The 19,651-nt window shown below is 41.5% G+C and overlaps 1 protein-coding gene and 1 non-coding gene across 13 annotated transcripts in view; one reads left to right on the forward strand and one right to left on the reverse strand.

The window, feature by feature from the left end:
* The window catches only part of SULF2 (sulfatase 2), a 260,049-nt gene that overhangs the window by 40,752 nt on the left and 199,646 nt on the right, over window positions 1-19,651 (reverse strand). For all 12 annotated transcript variants that reach the window (XM_005304619.5, XM_065566658.1, XM_065566659.1 and 9 more), the window contains 6 exons: window positions 18,741-18,910; window positions 13,899-14,049; window positions 10,449-10,624; window positions 3,529-3,657; window positions 2,530-2,586; window positions 1,380-1,509 (listed from right to left, as the gene is read on the reverse strand). In XM_005304619.5, the coding sequence (XP_005304676.1) occupies window positions 1,380-1,509; window positions 2,530-2,586; window positions 3,529-3,657; window positions 10,449-10,624; window positions 13,899-14,049; window positions 18,741-18,910 (813 nt within the window). The remainder of the gene's footprint in view (window positions 1-1,379; window positions 1,510-2,529; window positions 2,587-3,528; window positions 3,658-10,448; window positions 10,625-13,898; window positions 14,050-18,740; window positions 18,911-19,651) is intronic.
* On the forward strand, window positions 5,325-5,397 carry TRNAK-UUU (transfer RNA lysine (anticodon UUU)). The gene has a single exon. It is a non-coding gene; the product is annotated as a tRNA-Lys (tRNA).

Consider the following 19,651-nt stretch of genomic DNA (forward strand, 5'->3'; position numbering starts at 1 on the left):
CAGCTGAAAACTATGGGACAATTCCCAGGTGCACTGAGCACAGGACTGGTGCAGCTTGCAGTAGGGAGGAGGTGGCTAAGGGTGGCTTTACAGTACATTTTACTGCCCTTCCTGATCCTAGTACTGCCCCCTGGTGCAAGTTAAAGCATCCACAGGGCTGATGTAACATGTACCAACTCATACTGGACCCCTAGTGGCTATTACTCTGGTGAAACTTACTAGAAGCACTGCGCCCTGGCCCTGGCCTGTTCTGGCTTCTACACCAGGAAGGAATGGTGTAGAGCACCGGCTATGTCAGCTTTCCACCAGCTGAAGTTTCCCCCCACACACTGCAGGAATCCTATTTAGGACAGGCTTGCAGTACCTTTGCACCACTCTGGGGCCACAAAGCAACCTTATATGGGGCTGAGGATATGCCCTCTGTTCCTAGTGATGTACTATAATCACTTGCTGAGCTTCTCCTATGTAATTTGGGTCTGGGCTGTGAATATTTTCATATTTGCATAGCAGAGTTATGTAACAGTCATAGAAACCACAGGCACAATTGACCAATCAGACAGCTAAGCGTTCATTCTCACACACAGGGCAGGTATTCACTACCCGCCGGATCGGCGGGTAGTGATCGATCTATCGGGGGTCGATTTATCACGTCTAGTGTAGACGCGATAAAATCGATTCCCAATCGCGCTCCCCATCGACTCCGGAACTCTAACTCGTGAGAGGCGGAAGCTGAGTTGATGGGGGAGCGGCAGCGGTCGACTTGCCGTCATCCTCACAGCCAGGTAAGTCGATCTAAGATACGCCGACTTCATCTACACTATTTGTGTAGCTGAAGTTCCGTATCTTAAGTCAACCCCCCCGCTAGTTTAGACCTGGGCACAGTTAACACATGCAGTCGTGGTAACTGTGTATGCAAGCTATGGTTTTCATGGTATATTTGTATAGTGGTAGGGGCACATGAAGCCCAGATTAGGCTTTTTTATGTTAGTATATTTAAATTCAAATTAAAAAAATAAATGAGATCATAGCAAAGGGAGCTATGTACATTTGGAATAATTTTTCCTGTGGCGCTCAATGTGAATTCTCAACACTAATGTATCCTGAACTTCATTCCGTTTGGGGAACAGAACGTTAAAATCTAGGCCGTTCTTTTACAGTACCTGGGAATCAATACATAGGCACTTGAATCAGCAATTTCCTGACTGCCAGTCAATCTCATAAATGCTGTAATATAGTTCTGAGCAAAGGCCACAAAAACGAGTCACTTGATTTATAAGCTGGCATTGAGAATGAGGTGAAGGACATTATCACAGTTTGCAAGTGGTGTTAAACTTAGCTCTTGATATAGCTTCTTGCACTGTGTGCTAAATATGTCTCACCTGCCCAAGCTGTTCGCAGGCAGTCTGATACTCGGCTCGCTGGCAGAGGTCTTTCACACGCTGGTATTTGGGCAGGAAGTTTTCTTCCTGAGCATCCACCTTCTCATTCTCTCTCTTATGCAGTAATTTACTGGAGGGGAAGAAACAGTGTATTCCATTAAGACTCATTCGAAATACTACACAGGGTCTGCCAGAGTGTCTCAGACCATGCCTGTCAGTGTCCTGCCTCTCCCAGTGGCCAAAATCTAACACTCCAGAAGAAATTGAATCCACTCCACTTCTCCCATTTGCTTTGAAAATGCACCAGGTTACTGGAGCTATCCTGCAAATGGGGGAAGGCGAGACCAAGACTCCTTTTGTGACCCCTGCTGCCTCCCAAAGTGAGAGATTTGATTAACCCGCTAAGAGCATGCATAACTACAAGAGTTAACAGAGCTGGGTACATGTGAGAACCCTAAATCAGAACATCCCCACACTTTGTAGAAGGAGGAGTTTCAAAATCCAGACCCCAAACACAGAGCAGAGCCTTGGTTCATGCCTTTCTCTAGCTAGAAGTGTTCATAAAATGATGCAGTCCCTTCAAAAACCCAGCTGACCACAAAAGCCTGATCTGCAGAGGTACTGGTTTCACTGCAAGGTGACGGCAGGGAATCCATGCAAGGAGACCGTACCCTCCTGGGTGCCAGGGAGCTATCCTCTGCAAGTGTTCAGTGTACATCCTTGTATGTGAACACAGAAGTTGGGGACAGGACAGATGTGGGGGCAGGGCCAGTCGATCTGCAACTAGGAAGATCCATCAGCTTACACCCCCTTCGCATGCAGGGTGCGGGATAGCAGTCACGGAGCTGCTCCCATTCTGTGGCTTGCAGGGAGGGAGGAGAGCAAGGATTCATTCCTCTTTACCCCAGAACTGCCACCAACCCCCCCCTATGCACAGCACACTTATGCCTGCTGGGTGCAAGGACCAGGGCTAGCACAAAGCTACCATACAGTCTCTCCTATCGTAGACTCGTTGGCATTAGGTGTATGACAGCAATGCCACTACCTGTGCGGGGATGTGATCTTAGCCATGGGCTTTCACAGGAGGCTCCAGCCATGCAGGATTCTCCTATTTAGAGCAACTGGGCTCTGTGATTAACTCTTTCCTTACCCTCTCTCCACAAGGAACGAGTCTCTCCACACCTTCATCTTTTTTTTAAAATGGAACCTACAACAACAAAATTCTCATGAAAACCAGCCTCTCTTCCCTTCCTCCCCATTGCTCCTCCAGAAACACAACCTGCTTCTCCCGCAGGAACGTGTAACTGTACAAAACAGACAGATATGTGTTGTCAGTGCTAATCACGAAGGAATATGGGACAGATTCATTCTCATGGGGACAAAATCCACAATAGAGCCACAGACTATAGTCACGGTTTCTATACAAAAACCACTGAGGCACTGAGAGATTAAGTGATTTGCCCAAGGTCACAAAGGAAGTGTATAATTAAATCTAGATTTTCTGGATCCCAGTTCAGTGCCTTACTTGCAAAACCATCCACCTGCCCTGACAAAAGCCCTTTCTTGACCCACCTGCTCTCCTCCACCACAAGCGCACATCTCCCCACTCCCTCTGTCCTCCTCCAGTTGCTTTTTCCTGAAACTATTGTCTGTCACAAGCACCCATGTGAATCCTCTCCCCCCAGCTTTTTCAGGTGGAGGTGTTGAGGGTATGTCTCAGAAAATAATTGTGTATTTCCAATATAACAATATAAACAACAGAGTTTGACTTTATATAAAGCACTGATGTACAATTAGTTTTTACAGTTTAAACAATAATAAAAGCTTTGTTTAAAAGACATAAATGATGCCACAGACACATTTAAAATCTGTAACTCATGCAAACAGAAACATCCCCATGACCAAGGCCAGTTCACTCTCTCACACATTATGTTTTGCTATCAGGAAGGCAAATACCATATAGCTAATATATTGATCTGGCCAACTAAAAAATTGAAGTCAGTTAAGTAGCGCTGAACAGGTCTGTAGATTTTCCTATGAACCATGTCTAGTCTATATCTGTAATTCATTCTGTTTCCCCTTAAATTTATCTGCAGATGGCTGAACACAGACACACAGATACACACAGAGACAAACTTCTTTTCTTTACCTATTAACTGGTCTCTCAGAATCCAGCAGTTTTAGAATGGATTTACCATCCATGTCAGGTGGAATGTCCAAGCCTGCAATATCTAGAATTGTAGGAGCAAGATCAATGTTCAATACAATGTGAGGATTCCTGAAAGAAATATATAAAGACCCTGCTTAGAGAATCTTTGTGGAAATTGTGAACAACTTAACCCCAGCCCCTTTTCAAATATGGGATCTGAAAAAGCTTAATCTGTGACATCAGCACAGAACAAAGGAAGATATTATCCAATCAAGTCGGGCATTGAAAGTGATTAATATATACAATATTACAATATTCAAATTACCCCCAGGTGCATAACCCCAAGAGAGGCTAATGTGAAGATTTAGTTCTAAAGCAATAGCATTTCAGACTGAATATGAAAAATGGTTTATAAACCAAAATAAGTTAATGAGTAAAAGGAAGGGTTCAACACTATTCTGAAATGTTAAAAAGCACACGATAAAAACTCCTGTGGTGTCTTAGAGAATGTTTAAGTCATCTCTAGTGATGATTTTATTAAAAATAAAGCCTGGCAGAGAGAACACACTTTGTCTATTTCAACATACATCACAAAAACAAATATCTGGACCTATGGCACTGAACTGTTTGTTACACAGAAAGAGTGTAGAGAAGAAATATCCTGTCTCACTACCCAAAGGGAACAGCTAACAGTTGGTTATTATAATTAAGAGTGCGTGAGAGGGAGGGAGAGACAAAAGATAGATAAGATGGAGGCAAAAGGAAAATACAGCAGAATAACTCCAACTGTGAAAGTTCAAAAGTAATAACAGAGTCATCCCATATACCAGCCTCTCCATTACACAAAGTACTGATACAGCCAGGCATCCAGTGTCACTAGGCAGTTAAACAATTTAGTAGCATACCCCATCATCTCACTGCAAAAGCAGATTGAAAAGAGTTACAAAGGGATCTCACTAAACTGGGAGACTGGGCAACAAACCGGCAGATGAAATTCAATGTTGATAAATGCAAAGTAAAGCATATTGTGTTACCCTAGATTTGAGGGGTGCATGTACCCCAGAAGTGATTAAGCCAATTGCAATCATATTACAGTATGTGCATTCAGCCACCATGAATTAATAGAATAGAACACCACATAGTTAAGGATTAATTTGAAAGCAGGGTTTCTGGAGGCAAGGTCAAAACTAGCTGCAGTTTCTGCTAAACAGAATGGGAGGAGGGAAGAGAAAAAGTCAAAAACTGAGACTGATGGATAAGTGGATGAGAACCTTGAATCTTTGATATAGACGTTTATTATGACTAAGACTGTTAGGAATGTTTGGTGATAAATAGTTTACTGAAAGGTAGGAAAAGTGATTACCCAGTAGGGGTCACTATAATTTTTGTGGTTTGTAACAGTTAGTTATAAAAAGGACTAGATAATATAGTGTGCTTTGGAGAAGTCCTCTGAAGCTATCCTAAGAGAGACTTTTTTCTGACACCTTTTCTCCCCAGCGGGTAAGCAACTGGCCACTGTGGACCTGCTGTCAATTACTCAATACCATCCCAGAATTTAGATAAATATATGGGATGTTCTAAACCTATTGCATGCATCTGTGTGTGCTTAAATCTAATAAACTGTAGTTTTAGATAACTTGTATGCTTACTTGTATTAATCTTTCATCAGCCGGAGAGCTGTGTTCCTATTAATTCATTCCTGATACCCCCTGGAGTGGACTCAATGACCTTTCAAAGTCCCTTCCAGTTCTAGGAGATGGGATATCTCCATTAATTTAAATTATTTTTTTTTATGAGCCTGGCTAGCTCAGTTGGTAGAGCATCAGACTTTTAATCTGAGGGTCCAGGGTTCATGTCCCTGGTCAGGCAGTGAGACACTTTCCCCCTGTCATACCCCCCAAGAACTTCAGAAAGACACTCCCCTCCAGTTTTGAGGGGGGAGGGATAGCTCAGTGGTTTGAGCATTGGCCTGCTAAACCCAGGGTTGTGAGTTCAATCCTTGAGGGGGCCATTTAGGGATCTGGGGCAAAAATCTGTCTGGAGATTGGTCATGCTTTGAGCAGGGGGTTGGACTAGATGACCTCCTGAGGTCCCTTCCAACCCTGATATTCTATGATTCTATGAAATAGTTAAGTTACCACTGCTGTGGGTTCTGAAAACCCTAGGTAACAACTGGAAAACAATCCCAACTGTACATACAAAATGATAGGAGTCTAAATTAGCTGTTACCACTCAAGAAAGAGATCTTTGAATCATTGTGGCTAGTTCTCTGAAAACATCTGCCCAATGTGCAGTGGCAGTCCAAAAACCTAACATCATGTTAGGAACCATTAGAAAAGGGATAGATAATAAGACAAAAAATATCATAATGCCACTATATAAATCCATGGTATGCCTACACCTTGAATACTGCGTTTAGTTCTGGTCGCCCCATCTCAAAAATATATTTTAGAATTGGAAAAGGTACAGAGAAGGGTAACAAAAATGATTAGGTGGATGGAACAACTTCCGTATGAGGAGAGATTAAAAAGACTGATTGTTCAGCTTGGAAAAGAGACAATTAAGGGGGGATATAATAGAGGTCTAAAAATCATGAATGATGTGGAGAATGTTAATAAGGAAGTGTAATTTACCCCTTCACATAAGACAAGAAGCTGGGGTCACCCAGTGGAAATTAATAGGCAGCAGGTTTTAAACAAACAAATGGAAGTACTAGTTCACAAACTGCACTGTCAACCTGTGGAACTCATTGCTAAAGTATGTTGCAAAGGTCAAAACTATAACCAGGTTCAAAAAAGAATTAGATAAGTTCATGGAAGATAGGTCCATCAACGGCTATTAGCTAACATGGTCAGGGACACAACCCCATGCTCTGGGTGTCCTAAGCCTCAAACTTCCAGAAGCTGGGAGTGGCCAACAGGGGATGCAGCACTCGATAATTGTGCTGTTCTGATCATTTCCTCTGAAGCAGCCGGCACTGACCAGTGTACTGGGCTAGTGCCAATATAGCTATTCTTATGTTCTTACTTTCAACCTGATACTGTATGAATCACTAGAGTGGTTCTCACTAACTGAATGGTGCAACACCTCAGAAAATAAAAGTTTATTTTAAATACAGTTAAAACTCACTTTTGTTACAATTACAATATCATGAAAGTATGTACTGTTTGCTGCTTTCCCATCCTTTCTTATTCTTATGTACACTTGGCATCACTTTAAAAAAAACAAATGGAAACACTACAAAAAAGTGGAAAAAAAGCAAAAATGCTTTTATGCAGAAATTTTATTTTTGTGGCTTTGAGGACCAGGAATTACTTTCCCCATGCTTTGCAGACAAAGTACAATAAGGACAGTGCCATAAAGGCAGCTACAAAGCATAGTGTAGATTTCTAGCTTAAAATAAAGGTCAGCAGAACCTTGCTAATTCACACTAGTGAATGGGAGACCACTTGAGAATTACTGAATTTTGCATTAGCAAGAGAAAAGACAATGACAAGAGTAAGGATGTTACATCTGTTCATTTTCTTGATACATGTCATTTTATATTAATTACTAATAAATATTGTGTAGCATACTTGGTTGTAGTAATGAAAGCTTAGTAATGACACCTCACTACAGTGACTGCTATTAAATCTTTGCTGATAAGGGAGGGGTGAGAATGAAATTATTTTGTAAGAAAAATAATGTGTGTTCATTAGCAAAGTGTAGATTAAAAAAGTTCTACTATAAATGGAAATACAGGTTCAAAGACAGCATCAATTTACTATCTAATACATCCTCTCTCCAGGGGACTTCATCTTTCTCTTTTAGTGAGATGAACTCTGCTCTATTAGGTCTTTTCAGTGTCTGATTCCTGCGTTCCTAATAAAAATATTTTCTATCATCAACAGGTATGCAAACAGAAAACCCAATGGGAAGGTTCTGTGAGGCGTCGTTCACTAGTGATTTAAAATGCATCTGTATCACCAGACTAGAAGGAAGTTCAAAAGGAAATAGCAATATTAAGACTGAGGCAACCCACAGATCCTCCCCCCTTCCTACCTAATTATCAGAGCGAAAGGGAGCTTCAAGACATACTAACCCTACTACCTAGATAACCTACTGTTGAACCCAATATAACACCATAAAGGGTCCTCCCCTGGAATGGAAAGGAAAGAGCTTAGTAGTAGAGAGGCAATGGTGCCAGCTAACATTCCAATATATGTAAGCAGGAGTGTGCTGAGGCCTGCCCGGTTTAATATGGAAAAAGGCTGCACAATCTTAACACAGCCACCTCTCCAGTCAATGCTCCAAGTGATACAGGGCTTGGCTTCCTCTATCTATCTTATGGTTGTTATACCCTGTACTCCATCACTGTACTATCTAAGCACCTTAGACCTAAAATCAATAGCAAAGTCCCCAGTGCACTTCATGGAGTCTCTGGATCTTCATCTCTCATTTCATACCCACTCTTCTTCCTGTGCCTTATGTTCTTCCAACGCCTCTCTCTCCTAACAGCTCCTTTGGTCTCCTCCCCGCACTCATGGCTTCACACCTCCTCCTTCATACCACCTCAAAAGCTTGGAAGAGCCTTCTATTTCCCCATGCATCCTCCCCTCCTTCTGTACAGCAGGGGCACAAGTGGGAGCGGAGGAAGGGAGCCCAGAACCCCACCTTAGCCCCTGACCAGAGATGGAAATTTGACCCAGCCACCCCACCCTGTTGGAAGGAACCTGCTTGGGCCCTCCTCCTTTGCAGTCCTTCCAGTGTCCATGGGCATTGGGCACCCCAGCCCCCAGAGAGAAGTGGAGCAGGGGGCACCAGAATGTCCAATCCCCAGAAGGGTCGGGGGTGGGGGGGTGGGGAGAGATAGAGAGATTGGATCTGGGCTTTTGGTGATTCCTGGGGATGCAGAAGGAGAATGGGGTCTGGGGCTCCCAGAACAGCCTGGCCTCTGGTGGGGATGGTGCTCGTCAGCCTGAACAGCTCCTTGGGCAAGTGCTCTGTACAGGGAGGAGAGCTCAGAGCCGGGTGCGGGGCAGTGGTAGTGGTGGGAGAAGAGCATGTGGCTGACTGTGAGGGCAACCCGCGAGAGTTCAGGACTGGGAGCAAAAGGGGGAACACTAGAGACTGGGCGTGGGGACAGGGTGTGGTGGGGGCAGAGCGGAGGGGAGAAAGAGCTCTGGGCCCCTTCCTTATGAAAATTCTGGTTGTGCCCCTGCTCCACAGACATATCACTCCACCAGATCTCTTCTTAAAATCCATATCTTTCACAGAGTTGTCTGCGCAGCACCTCTGAAAATTAGGCCATCGTGTTGCCATTGTGAAGTATTATCTTTCAGATAATGAGCTCTTTGGGACAGGGACCACGCACAACTACTGCATAAATAAATAATAACTCCATGTCCAGGGATTTTGGCATGACACCTACAGTATTTAAAACTTTCTTGCCTTTTTTTGATACTATGAATTTAATCATCACACTAAATAAAACCTTTAAGATATTTTTAAAGAGATTTGCTACTCTATTACATTCTTAATATTAGTTGCTTACAGTTTTTCCTCTGTAGTATAAGGGAAAAAGAACTTGTGGGAGGAAGATTTTATATGTGGTAATTATGCTAAAACATGCACATTGATATAAATAAAAGGCAGCAAATTATGGCACTCTGTCCAAAATCATTACTTAAGTGAAAACATTTGCTATTAAAATAATTGCTTAGAAAGTATATTTACATAATTTCTTAGCTGATCAAAGCTACCTTTTTAATTAACAGTCATATTCTGCATTCTCGTATGTCACTGACAAACAGCTTAACAGTGTAATCCCAAAGGATAAACAAAGAAAAACTTTCTGTAGCTGTCATATGTGGAAAATACTATGTTCATTTTTCTTTACAAGAAACAGGAAAACATACTGACTCTATTTTATCATTTAATTAATCTCTGATAACTACAGTGGCAGTGAACATATAAAGAAAGGTTACCTGGCAAATATCATGGCCTAGAGTCTGACTGAAATGAACAGAAGAAATGACTAGGCATTTCCATGCAATATCACACCAATCTTGGACTGGATGCAAGCCACAGGCTACCTAGTGACTTGGACCACTCGTAAAAACCCGGTTATATCCTAGAATGGGCTACGGTCCTTGAATCATGTAGGAGGTGACCAGGGAGGGCAGGGAATGGGCAGAACCTTGGTTCCATCTCTCCACTCACAGGCCAGTGCAGAGGAGGTCAATTCATGGCTGGTACAGATAACAGCAAATTACTAAACCCACAGGGCAAGAAGGAAGCAGGAGAGGAACTGTGATGCAGAAATTTCATTAAGGCCAGGTCTACACTAAGAGTGCTTTGCCAGTATAATATACCAGCAAAGTCCTGGTGTGGGCGCAGTTTATTTTCTGGTATAACTGATACCAGCTTTCTCTGCCCCGCACTCCCAGCCAAAATAAGCTATACTGGTAAAAGTGTAGAGTTTCGCTGCATCGACACTTGGGGCTTTTGTTGACACAACTGCGACTGTCAGGATCACACCTCTGACTGACATAGCTATACCTGCTGAAGTGGAGACCTAGCCTTTGAGTCACAATGCCTCCTGGGGCAGTGCAGTTTCTGACCTACCCATTGCTCAGGGATGTGCCTAATGTCACAATCTCTTATGTCCATGCAAAGCCCGCACTGGTTTACTCAAAGGACGTTAACTACACACTCCCCTAACTATCAAGCCCAACGAATGAGCTGATAAAACAAAGGTTTTATCTTTCTCTGTCTCAAACTCAGCACATTTTTTAATCTGATTGCACAGTTGTACTTCATTGCATGTGCTTTTAAGCCCTTGGTACATGGCCACTGACCTCACATTGCTTTGCATATCAATCATGATTATCAGACCAATAAACCAAAAACAATTCAGGAACTGAAAAACAAGGACTTACAGGGACCCGGCCTCCACATTCGGACCTCGCACATAAAAAGGAACTCTGATATCAAACTCGTAAGGCATGGACTTCCCTTTCACCAGTCCAAACTGCCCAATATGATAGCCATGGTCTGCTGTATATATTATATAGGTATTGTCCAGTTCACCTGTTTCAACCAGTGTATTATAAATCTGAAAAAAAGAATATTTTTGCACTAAATAACAGTATAAATAATATTTGAAATAATTCTGTGCATAAAAGTGTACACATATATACTGTATAACAGAGTTGGATGTTCTTAACTAGGACATCCCAATAGACATCCAAGCACCCTCATTAAGCAATTATCCTGTTTAAAAGAAGAGGCCATTTTCTTTGAAAGAACAATCTATAAATACTTAAAATGCAATAGAATAATATTTTACTGAATGAAAATAGTGACTACGCATTTCAGGACAGACTTTCAAAAAGCTCAGCTTCCATTAGATTTTCAAAAGTACTTTGCACCTGGCATTTTCCATTGGAAATTTCAAACTCTGGCCACTTATTTAGGTACCTAAATGGGAGCTGTTGTATACTGAGTTATTTTGAAATTCTAGCCCTTTATCTTCTTTAAATTTGTATTTGGCAAACTCTCTTAATAAAATGACACTATTTAGAATTTCACACTCATTGAATACTTGGTTAAATGCCACTCAACCATTTGGGCACCATTCAAATGAGTCCCATTTACACAGAATGTTCGCAAACCCTCCCAACTAAACAGCCGATACTGCCATTCACTCTTGCTATCTGGTGAATTAAGTGTTTCAACCTTAACTCTGAATCCTACTGGTTTTAGGGGGCTTAAATGGGCCTCTTTAGGTGAATATTGAAGGGTATCAATACACAGCATTAATGACCCGTCATCACATGACGTTTCATCCTCACGGTTTAGTCAGTATCTGTCATCTCGTGGATTTAGGAACGTGGTACTACAGCAGATTTTCTTTATGGCAATGTCATTCCCTGTCCCACATGTGAGATCTGTGATTAGAAAATATGGGCTTGATTCTGCTCTCACACTTGTGTGTATCAGGAAAAACTGCACTGGAGTCAAGGAAGTTTCATCAGTGTGAACCCAGGTAAATGAAGTCATACCAGTATAGTATGTGATAATATGGACAAAATGTTAAAGATAAAATGTGATTCCCTTTTTGAGATGTAGCTTGAATCAACGGGTCTGATGTTCCATGAGGAAATGGTATAGACTCACATAAAGACAAATGTATATAAACCTTTTGACTGCAATCTTTGTTTAAATAAGCCACGGTGACCTCTTAGAGCCATTGATATCTGCCATGCACTCAAAATATTAACAGACATTTTAAGGGATGTTAGGTACATACAAGTTCACTTAAAAATTGTGATTAAAACTACAAAAGATTAAGTTTCAGTCTGGAGTAAAATGTACAGCCAGCAAAATCATCAGGAGTGAAACCACCTTGCTAACTAGCAGACCCTAAATACATTGGTGCTAGCAGGTGACTCTGTGACATGTCTTCTCTAAAGCTGGTGTCTGACCCACCACAGCATATTTGTTAGCTACAAGGACAGAACATATTTTCCTGGGTTATTATGCCCAATTAATTATTAGTAATTATAATACATTACTAACATAAATCTCATCCTTGCCTTATTGGACTCCCTTTATTGTTATCTTTTGTGGATAAGATTTCCAGGAGACGTAAAGCTGTAAACTGCAATACCTTCAAGATTAGCCTTTCTGCACTTTGAAACAAACCCATCCTTTTTCCACAGTAGCTACCAGCTGATCCATAGGTTCCTTTTTAAGGCCCACTGATACACAGCTTGCACTGTGAGGTTTCTGGAATCTTATTGTTACATAATGAAGGCAATCTAGAAAGTCTGCCTGTGTTTTTTAAAATATATGTAATCAATGTGCCACAAAGGAACTTAACTGTGGCAATGCTGAGTGTCACCATGCCTAACTTTTAGGCACTTAGAAAAATCACTGGAATTCACAAAGCCTGAGTTAAGCACCTAGGTTCGCTGTACAATGAATGCGGAGAAACGGGAACCTCAGAATGGGATTCACAAAAGCTAGCACGCTAGGCAGCTCCCCACATAAGCTAGTCAATGGAAGATGCCAAGGGGGGGAATGCCTAATCCTCACCCCTCTCAGAGAGTTCAGTACTTAAATGGGGGGTGGAGGGGAGAGGAGGAAGACGAGCTCCCCCATAACTTTCAGCCCAGTGGTTAGGGTACTCACCTGGGATCCAGCTCAAAGCCTCCCTCTGCCTGAAGGGAAGAAGAGATTTAAACAAGGCTCTGCCACCTCTCATTTGAGTGCCCTACCCACTGAGTTGTGGGATATTCTGATGTGGGGCTCCCTCAGTCTTGCATGTAAAAACTGTTCCACTTTGGACAAACAATTTAAAAAGTCATTGAAAGAGGGGGGCTGGATCCTGGGTGTCCCCCACCTCCCAAGTGAGTGCTCTAATCATAAGGCTGCAGAATCAGTCTCAGGTTTGCCTACTCTCTCTCTGGCCCAGTGACTCATTCATGATTTATTCACAATGGAACAATTCAACATGAGTGATTGAAGGAGCCCCACATCTGAGGTTTGGTGCCAGCTGAGTGCAGGGCCGGCTCCAGGCACCAGCTTACCAAGCAGGTGCTTGGGGCAGCCACTTCGGAGAGGGGCGGCACGTCCAGCTGTTCGGCGGCAATTCGGGGACGGTCCTTCACTCCTGCTCGGAGCGAAGGACCTCCTGCCGAATTGCTGCCGCAGATCGCGATCCCGGCTTTTTTTTTTGTTTGGTTGGTTTTTTTTTGTTTGGCTGCTTGGGGTGGCCAAAACTCTGGAGCCGGCCCTGGGTGAGTGGGGGCTTTCTGAATCCCTGTGGGGCCTGTTTCTGGATTTAGGCACCTAAAGTGGCAGTTGGGCGCCTAAGTCCTTTTGAGATACTCCAGTTACTCTGGTTCCGCCCTGATGTAACCACATTAATTTCACTGGAGTTTTTTGGACAAAGAGGCAGTAATGCAGGAGTGCACTATGCCCACAGTTGGGATTATTAGTTTCTAACTAGTATATGGTGAGACTTGACGCTTTTTAATGTAAATCAAATTTTTTAAAAATTCATGCTTTACAATTTTTTTTCATGTTTCATTTTTTTCTTTCTTTAACTTGACAGCAGTAGGTATCTGGAAACATTCTGCTAGCTTTTGGACTTTACATTATGCTCGTTTTTTTACTTGGAATAACAATGCCAGAGAAACCAGAGAATCTGGGAGAGCTATCAGTTCGGAGGTAGTGATAAATAGAAGCCATGTTTAGCTTGGCAGTGCTTAGCTTATATGCAGAGTAGGAATATACTATTTTTTTTAAATGCACAAACATTTTGGAGTTTAACTCAAGAAATAAGTATCTCTTGGGCTTGAAAAAACGACTACCAATCTTACCGTCTCCATGGAGTCATCCACGGACATGAGTGTCTGTAAGCGCTTTCTCTGTAGCATGTTGGTGAACTCCATGTGAATAGGTTTCATGGGACCAGTATACCTCATTATCCAGTGCTTGTCTGGGTTGGGAGCGTAGTTATAACTGGGAGTGCTAAGGAGCAATAAGGAAAGCAGAGACCACCACATTATTATGAAAAAATAATAAACTAGCGTATGCCAACAAACTTTATTTGACCAACACTGCAAAACTAACTTTCTGTGGTATGTCAGAAAACATTACATTTGTGATAGAAAAATATTATTCATTTATGTTTTATATGAAAGGTGGGAGCATGGAAATAACTCTGTGGGAAGTAAAACCTATTAAAAAGAGTAAATATACATTGTTTTTAACAGTATTCTCCAGACTAGTAGGGATACATTTCAATGCCAGCAGATTAGCCTTAGAAGTCTAACATCACAATTGGGAAGCATTATTTGAACCAAGAACATATGCACTTGAGTTTCCACTAATGTAACTGCTCCACTTTCATTCTGCCCATACTAACACAGGCTATTACAGCTTGATCGGCTCCTAATAATAACTGTCCAGCTTGCTGAAAAGATTCCACTATATTATTTAACAACTGTGTTGAATTCAGCATGACTGGCCATGTTAATATTGCAGCACTCACATACTCAGGGGAGCACAGGTACCCTACCTGGTGGTATTAAATTGCATGTGAGCTCATGGCAAGCAAAAGTGGATACAAAGCTGCATTTTAAAGACCTGCCAAAAAAAGGTGTGGGGAATGGGACTTGGGTACTTTCTAGCTTTAACTCTTCTGAGATCATTAGAAACCTTCACATTACACTCTGATGAGTGCACATTATGGAAAGAGAATTTAGAACCCTGACAAAAAAGTCAAGAGCTGGATTTGATGACCCTGTGAGAGCATCAGTGCCCCTTTAATTCCTAATGATCCTGTAGTTCCATTAAAGTATCAGTGTTAACAATGAGCAGGCACATCATTGATGGTCCTTTATTTAATTTTGTTTGGGAGTTCTGGAGCTTGCTTTTTTGTTCATAACTACATTGCTCCATACCAGCTGGAGCTAAAGCCCACAATGGACTTGCTTTTCTATATGATAATATGGTAGGTACTCTTTACATATGTCTTTGTCATACTAGGAACTTGTTTGTCTTACATTTTCAAGAGAAGCTATTGTTTTATTTATCTATCTTATCACCATTTAAGACCTAGGGCCCTTTTAATTGTTTCTAAGCATTAGTTGGTACATTGGCTTGGGACAGACCATGCACAGTTTCACAAATAGAGATTTTTTTCACCCAAATGAAAGAGGTCTTCAGATTTCTCCTTCTGTTCAAAATATTAGAACAGTGCTAATGTTTAGCACAATGTCACAAGCTTCCTGTAAAACCCAAGATGGTGGCCTTGTGACAGCAAAGAGCTGCAGATTTTGCTCAAGTTACTTTCTGCATCCCAATATTCAATCTCCAGCTAATTATACTTACATCTTGACAAAAGCCACTACTATTCTTGAGCACACAACAACATAGCAGCAGGGTAACTTAAATCATCAGGATAAATAATAGTAACAAATTGAAAACTTTCCTCCTTGAAATATACCCAGCGTATCTTTGAATGTCATTGGTGCCAAATGCTCTTAAAAGTTTCGGTCATGTTTGAAATAAACATTACAATAATAATTGGATTGCAACATGCTTTCAATGGAAAGATTTATGTGGAAGCCTATTTGAAAAATGCGCTTAGACAGGGAAGCGAGGCTTCTCTGTTTGGGGAGGAGAGGCTGCTCTGTTTATTCTCTGTGCATTGCTAATAGTCTCTTGAATTTCAGAATGTTGTTGTGGCTGAAATAATGACATTGCTCCTATGAATATGCTGACAGTTATGGAAACTGTTGCTATGTAATGCCTAGAATGGTGAACTCCTTTTCAGCTTGCTTTGTGATCTCCTGGCTGATTTGAAATCTCCTGCTGTTTAATCCACCCGAAGCCCATGATTTTCTTTGATTACTACAAATGTAACCCTCTTACACTTAACAGATTTGTTTCTCTCATAGCCAAATACACAAGATAGAACATCCTTGGAAGCTGGACAAAATAACCCCTTCACATTCCATTCAAAAGGAAGGGGTGGGGTGGGGGAAGCTACCTTGATTGCTCTACAAATCCTGATTGTATTTGACCTTGGGAAACAGTCATGATAAAACATGTACTCTTTACAGAAATAACATTAGAGGCCAATATGAAATTGCCCAGCTGTTCCATCCTGTTTAACTATAAGTCTAGGAGAAGAAAAGGGAAACTATTAATGTAGTTCAGTGATTTGCTACGGGGGAGCAAAATTATGGGACAGATTTTCAATTAAGGTAGGACTGCAACTGCACACTAAGAGCCGGATCCTCAGCTGTTCTAGTGCTTCAGCTGACACAGCTGCAGGAGGAAGCTGGGGGCATAGGTGTGCCATCTTTACGTTGAGCCTGATCCTGAGACTGGACAAGGACCAAGTTCAATCCCTACTGCAACTTAAAGCATTTTCGAGGCTGGTCCAAGCTGCACCATAGTGCTCCAGCCATGTCTCACCTTTGTGCTGACCAGGCCCCAGGGATGGCACAGGGACAGCTATGCTGGCACTACATTACCCAGGGATTGCGAATTCCCAGGTAGCTTGGGAGGTCAGAGGGAGGAAATGTGAAACAAGATGACTAATTTGCATGTGCAGTTACCTGATTTGCATGTGCAGATGTGGGGACTGTGCACTCCAATTAGACAAGCAATTGTATGTTTAACTTTTATTTGGAAATCAAGCCAGAATACTCAATACAATACATAGATATTCTATAAATATCTAAAAATTTAATAAATGTAAATGCATTAATAGCTGATTAGCTCTAGTGAGATACTGATGCATTTCTGAAAGCAACACTTTTCTTGGTGTTCCTTTTTTATTAACAACAGCTTTAATTTCATCTTATGCTATAAAAAGTGTTTAAAATAATTGAAGACAGTTTCTCTGCATAAATACACATAACACGGGCTACTTAGTATGCACATCTAAAATAAGGAAAAAACTGCTTAATTTATTGAGATAATGTAATCTTTTACAAACTAATACATTTCTTGAAAAGTACTATTGTCTATAAATTAATAGATTATTATTATTATTAATAGTAATAACGAAATTCACCGCTGATATAAAATCCTGCAGCAATTTCCATAAAAAAGATCTTCCAGTCAGGAAAATAAACTAGATTGGTGTGTGGGGAAAAAGTAAACAATGTGAAAGAGAAAAAAAAACATACAGAGATGCATTTCATAGATTTCATCCCCTTCCTTCCCGTGATCCCTTCACCCCTTTCTCTTTGCATCATCATAATTAAATTGCTGTAGAGGATTGTGTGGAAAATGATTATATCTTTGAGAGAAGAGTGTCTTCCATAAGCATTTCTAATAAGGTTGGAGGGCAACTCTGTGTACGAGCAATAGCAGACACTACTCATTTTGAGCTTTTGTAATTTTCATTTCAAAGGAAAAGAACTGAGCATGGGATTGCAGACAACTTAAACATGAAATACTGTATCGTTTCAGGCCCGAGAGACAGATTCTCTTTAGTGGCACAGTGCGACAGAATGAAATATACAATTCTTAGCTCTCTAATAATCAGAAACTAAAACAAAGAAAACCCTTTCTCTCTCACACACACACACACACACACACACACACACACACACACACACACTCCCCCCTCCCAGCCCAATCCTGCAAGGATGTAGGTGCCCTCAACTGCTGTTTGATGATTACCTTACAGAATCAATCCTTGTCTCCTCCACAAAGATGAAATTAACTACTCTGTCCCTGAAAGCTAAGTGTGCCAAACTAGTTTTAATCTGAAATCACTGCGTTCTCTGACCACAGAGGAAGAGAGCTGAATTTTGGTGACAGCACAAGGCTAGAGATCAAGAGACCTAAATTATTTGTCAGCTTTGCTGAAAACTTCCTGTGTGACTTTGGCAAGTTATATGGGGAAACTGAGATGCTGACAGTCTGAATATTAAATGGGGATAATAATAAACATTACTTATTATTTGTATTATGGTAACACCCACAAAGTGCAAGGCATTGCACATGTACACATAAAGATAAAGTCTGAAGCCCTGAAGAGCTTACAATTTAAGGGACATGTTCTGATTCACCTTAAACATGCTGAATAGCACCTTACCTCCCAAGTAGTCTCACTGAAGTCAAATTTACACCCACTTGGGGTACGTCAACTCAGCCACAGAGGCGAGCCTCCCAGCCTGGGTCAACTGACTTGAGCTTGTGGGGTTAATGATAGCGCTCTGAAGCCCACACCCTTCCCTAGGTTTCAGAACCCCAGCTCCAGCCCCAGCTACGACTCCAAAGCACTGTCTACAGAGCTATTTTTAGACTGCTAGTGCAAGTCCTGCAAACCTGAGTCTCTCAACCCAGGATGGGATGCTCGCTGTCACAGGTTGTGTAGATACATACGGCCAGAGCAGCGTAAAGGGACTTTAGAGAATCAGGGCCATAGAATTTGACACAAAGCTCAGTGACATCAATGTGAATCTTTCCATTGACTTCAAGGAGCTTTGGTTCAGGCCCACTGATATGGTCTCTACTCTGAAGGTGCTTATAGTATTCTGAATATCCATATAAAAATTCCAAACTCTTCTGTTCTTACTAACTGTGATAAACTCATGCCAAGAGTCTAAGGACCCCAAAATATGTTTTTCCAGCAGATGTACCCTGTTCTTTTTTCTATTGCCGGGAAATACAGGGATTTTATTTTTCCTTACATGTGTTGTGAAGCGTTGGGAAAGAGTTGTGAATACTGAGGAGCTGAATCTTCAGGACCATGAGGAGCAGCATGGCTGAGAACCATCAATACAGGCCTATGGGGATACATCTTCTTCGAGATTCTGAAGAAGCTGATACTGTCATTGGTGATCAGGTCAGTCAGATAATCCTGGAAGAGGAGGAAAAAGTTGAATAAAATATTCCAACAGCCAATTAGAATCCTAGATAGTCTTGGGTATCACGAGGGACGTGGGGAAAAAGATTATTTAGCCTGGAAAGGAAGAGTAAGGAGAGACTAAGTTTAGGTTGTTAAAATTATGAACAATAAATGAAAAAACAGATCACTCCCTTCTCTCTAGCCGATGATATGGAAAAACAACAAGCCCCTCCAAGAAATTAAGGAAAGCTAAATTTAGAACAACTAGAAAAGCTTTTTCACACACGTGTCTAACCAAACTGTGGAACTCACTAGTTCAGAGGGTCAGTCAAATAGCATGGCTGGAATTTTAAAAGGTAATGGATAATTACAGGATTGTTTGTGTTCTGGGGTTGAGATTTTCAAAGCATGCAAGAGGATTTAGGCACATTGTCCATTGAAAGAATGCTTTGAAAATCTCAACTGATTTGGGGGGGGGGGGTTGCCTTCCTCTGAAGCATCAGGCAGTTACCAAGGCTAGCAGCCAGATACTGGACTAGTTGGACCAATGGTCTGACTCAGCACGGCAGATACAAGAGAGGCACTCAGATACCATGATGATGGGTGCAGCATGAGAATCTAAAGGTAGGTAGATAGAGGTCTCTATTAAAAAAACAAATCTGAAAACTTAATAGAGTCCCCTGGGAAAATGTAAAGTGAACATCCTTGGTGATCCTGTAGAGTAACAAGTACATGTTGGGATACTGGAAGCAT

The sequence above is a fragment of the Chrysemys picta genome, chromosome 13, assembly GCF_011386835.1.
Source record: "Chrysemys picta bellii isolate R12L10 chromosome 13, ASM1138683v2, whole genome shotgun sequence".
In the NCBI taxonomy this organism is placed as follows: domain Eukaryota; kingdom Metazoa; phylum Chordata; order Testudines; family Emydidae; genus Chrysemys; species Chrysemys picta.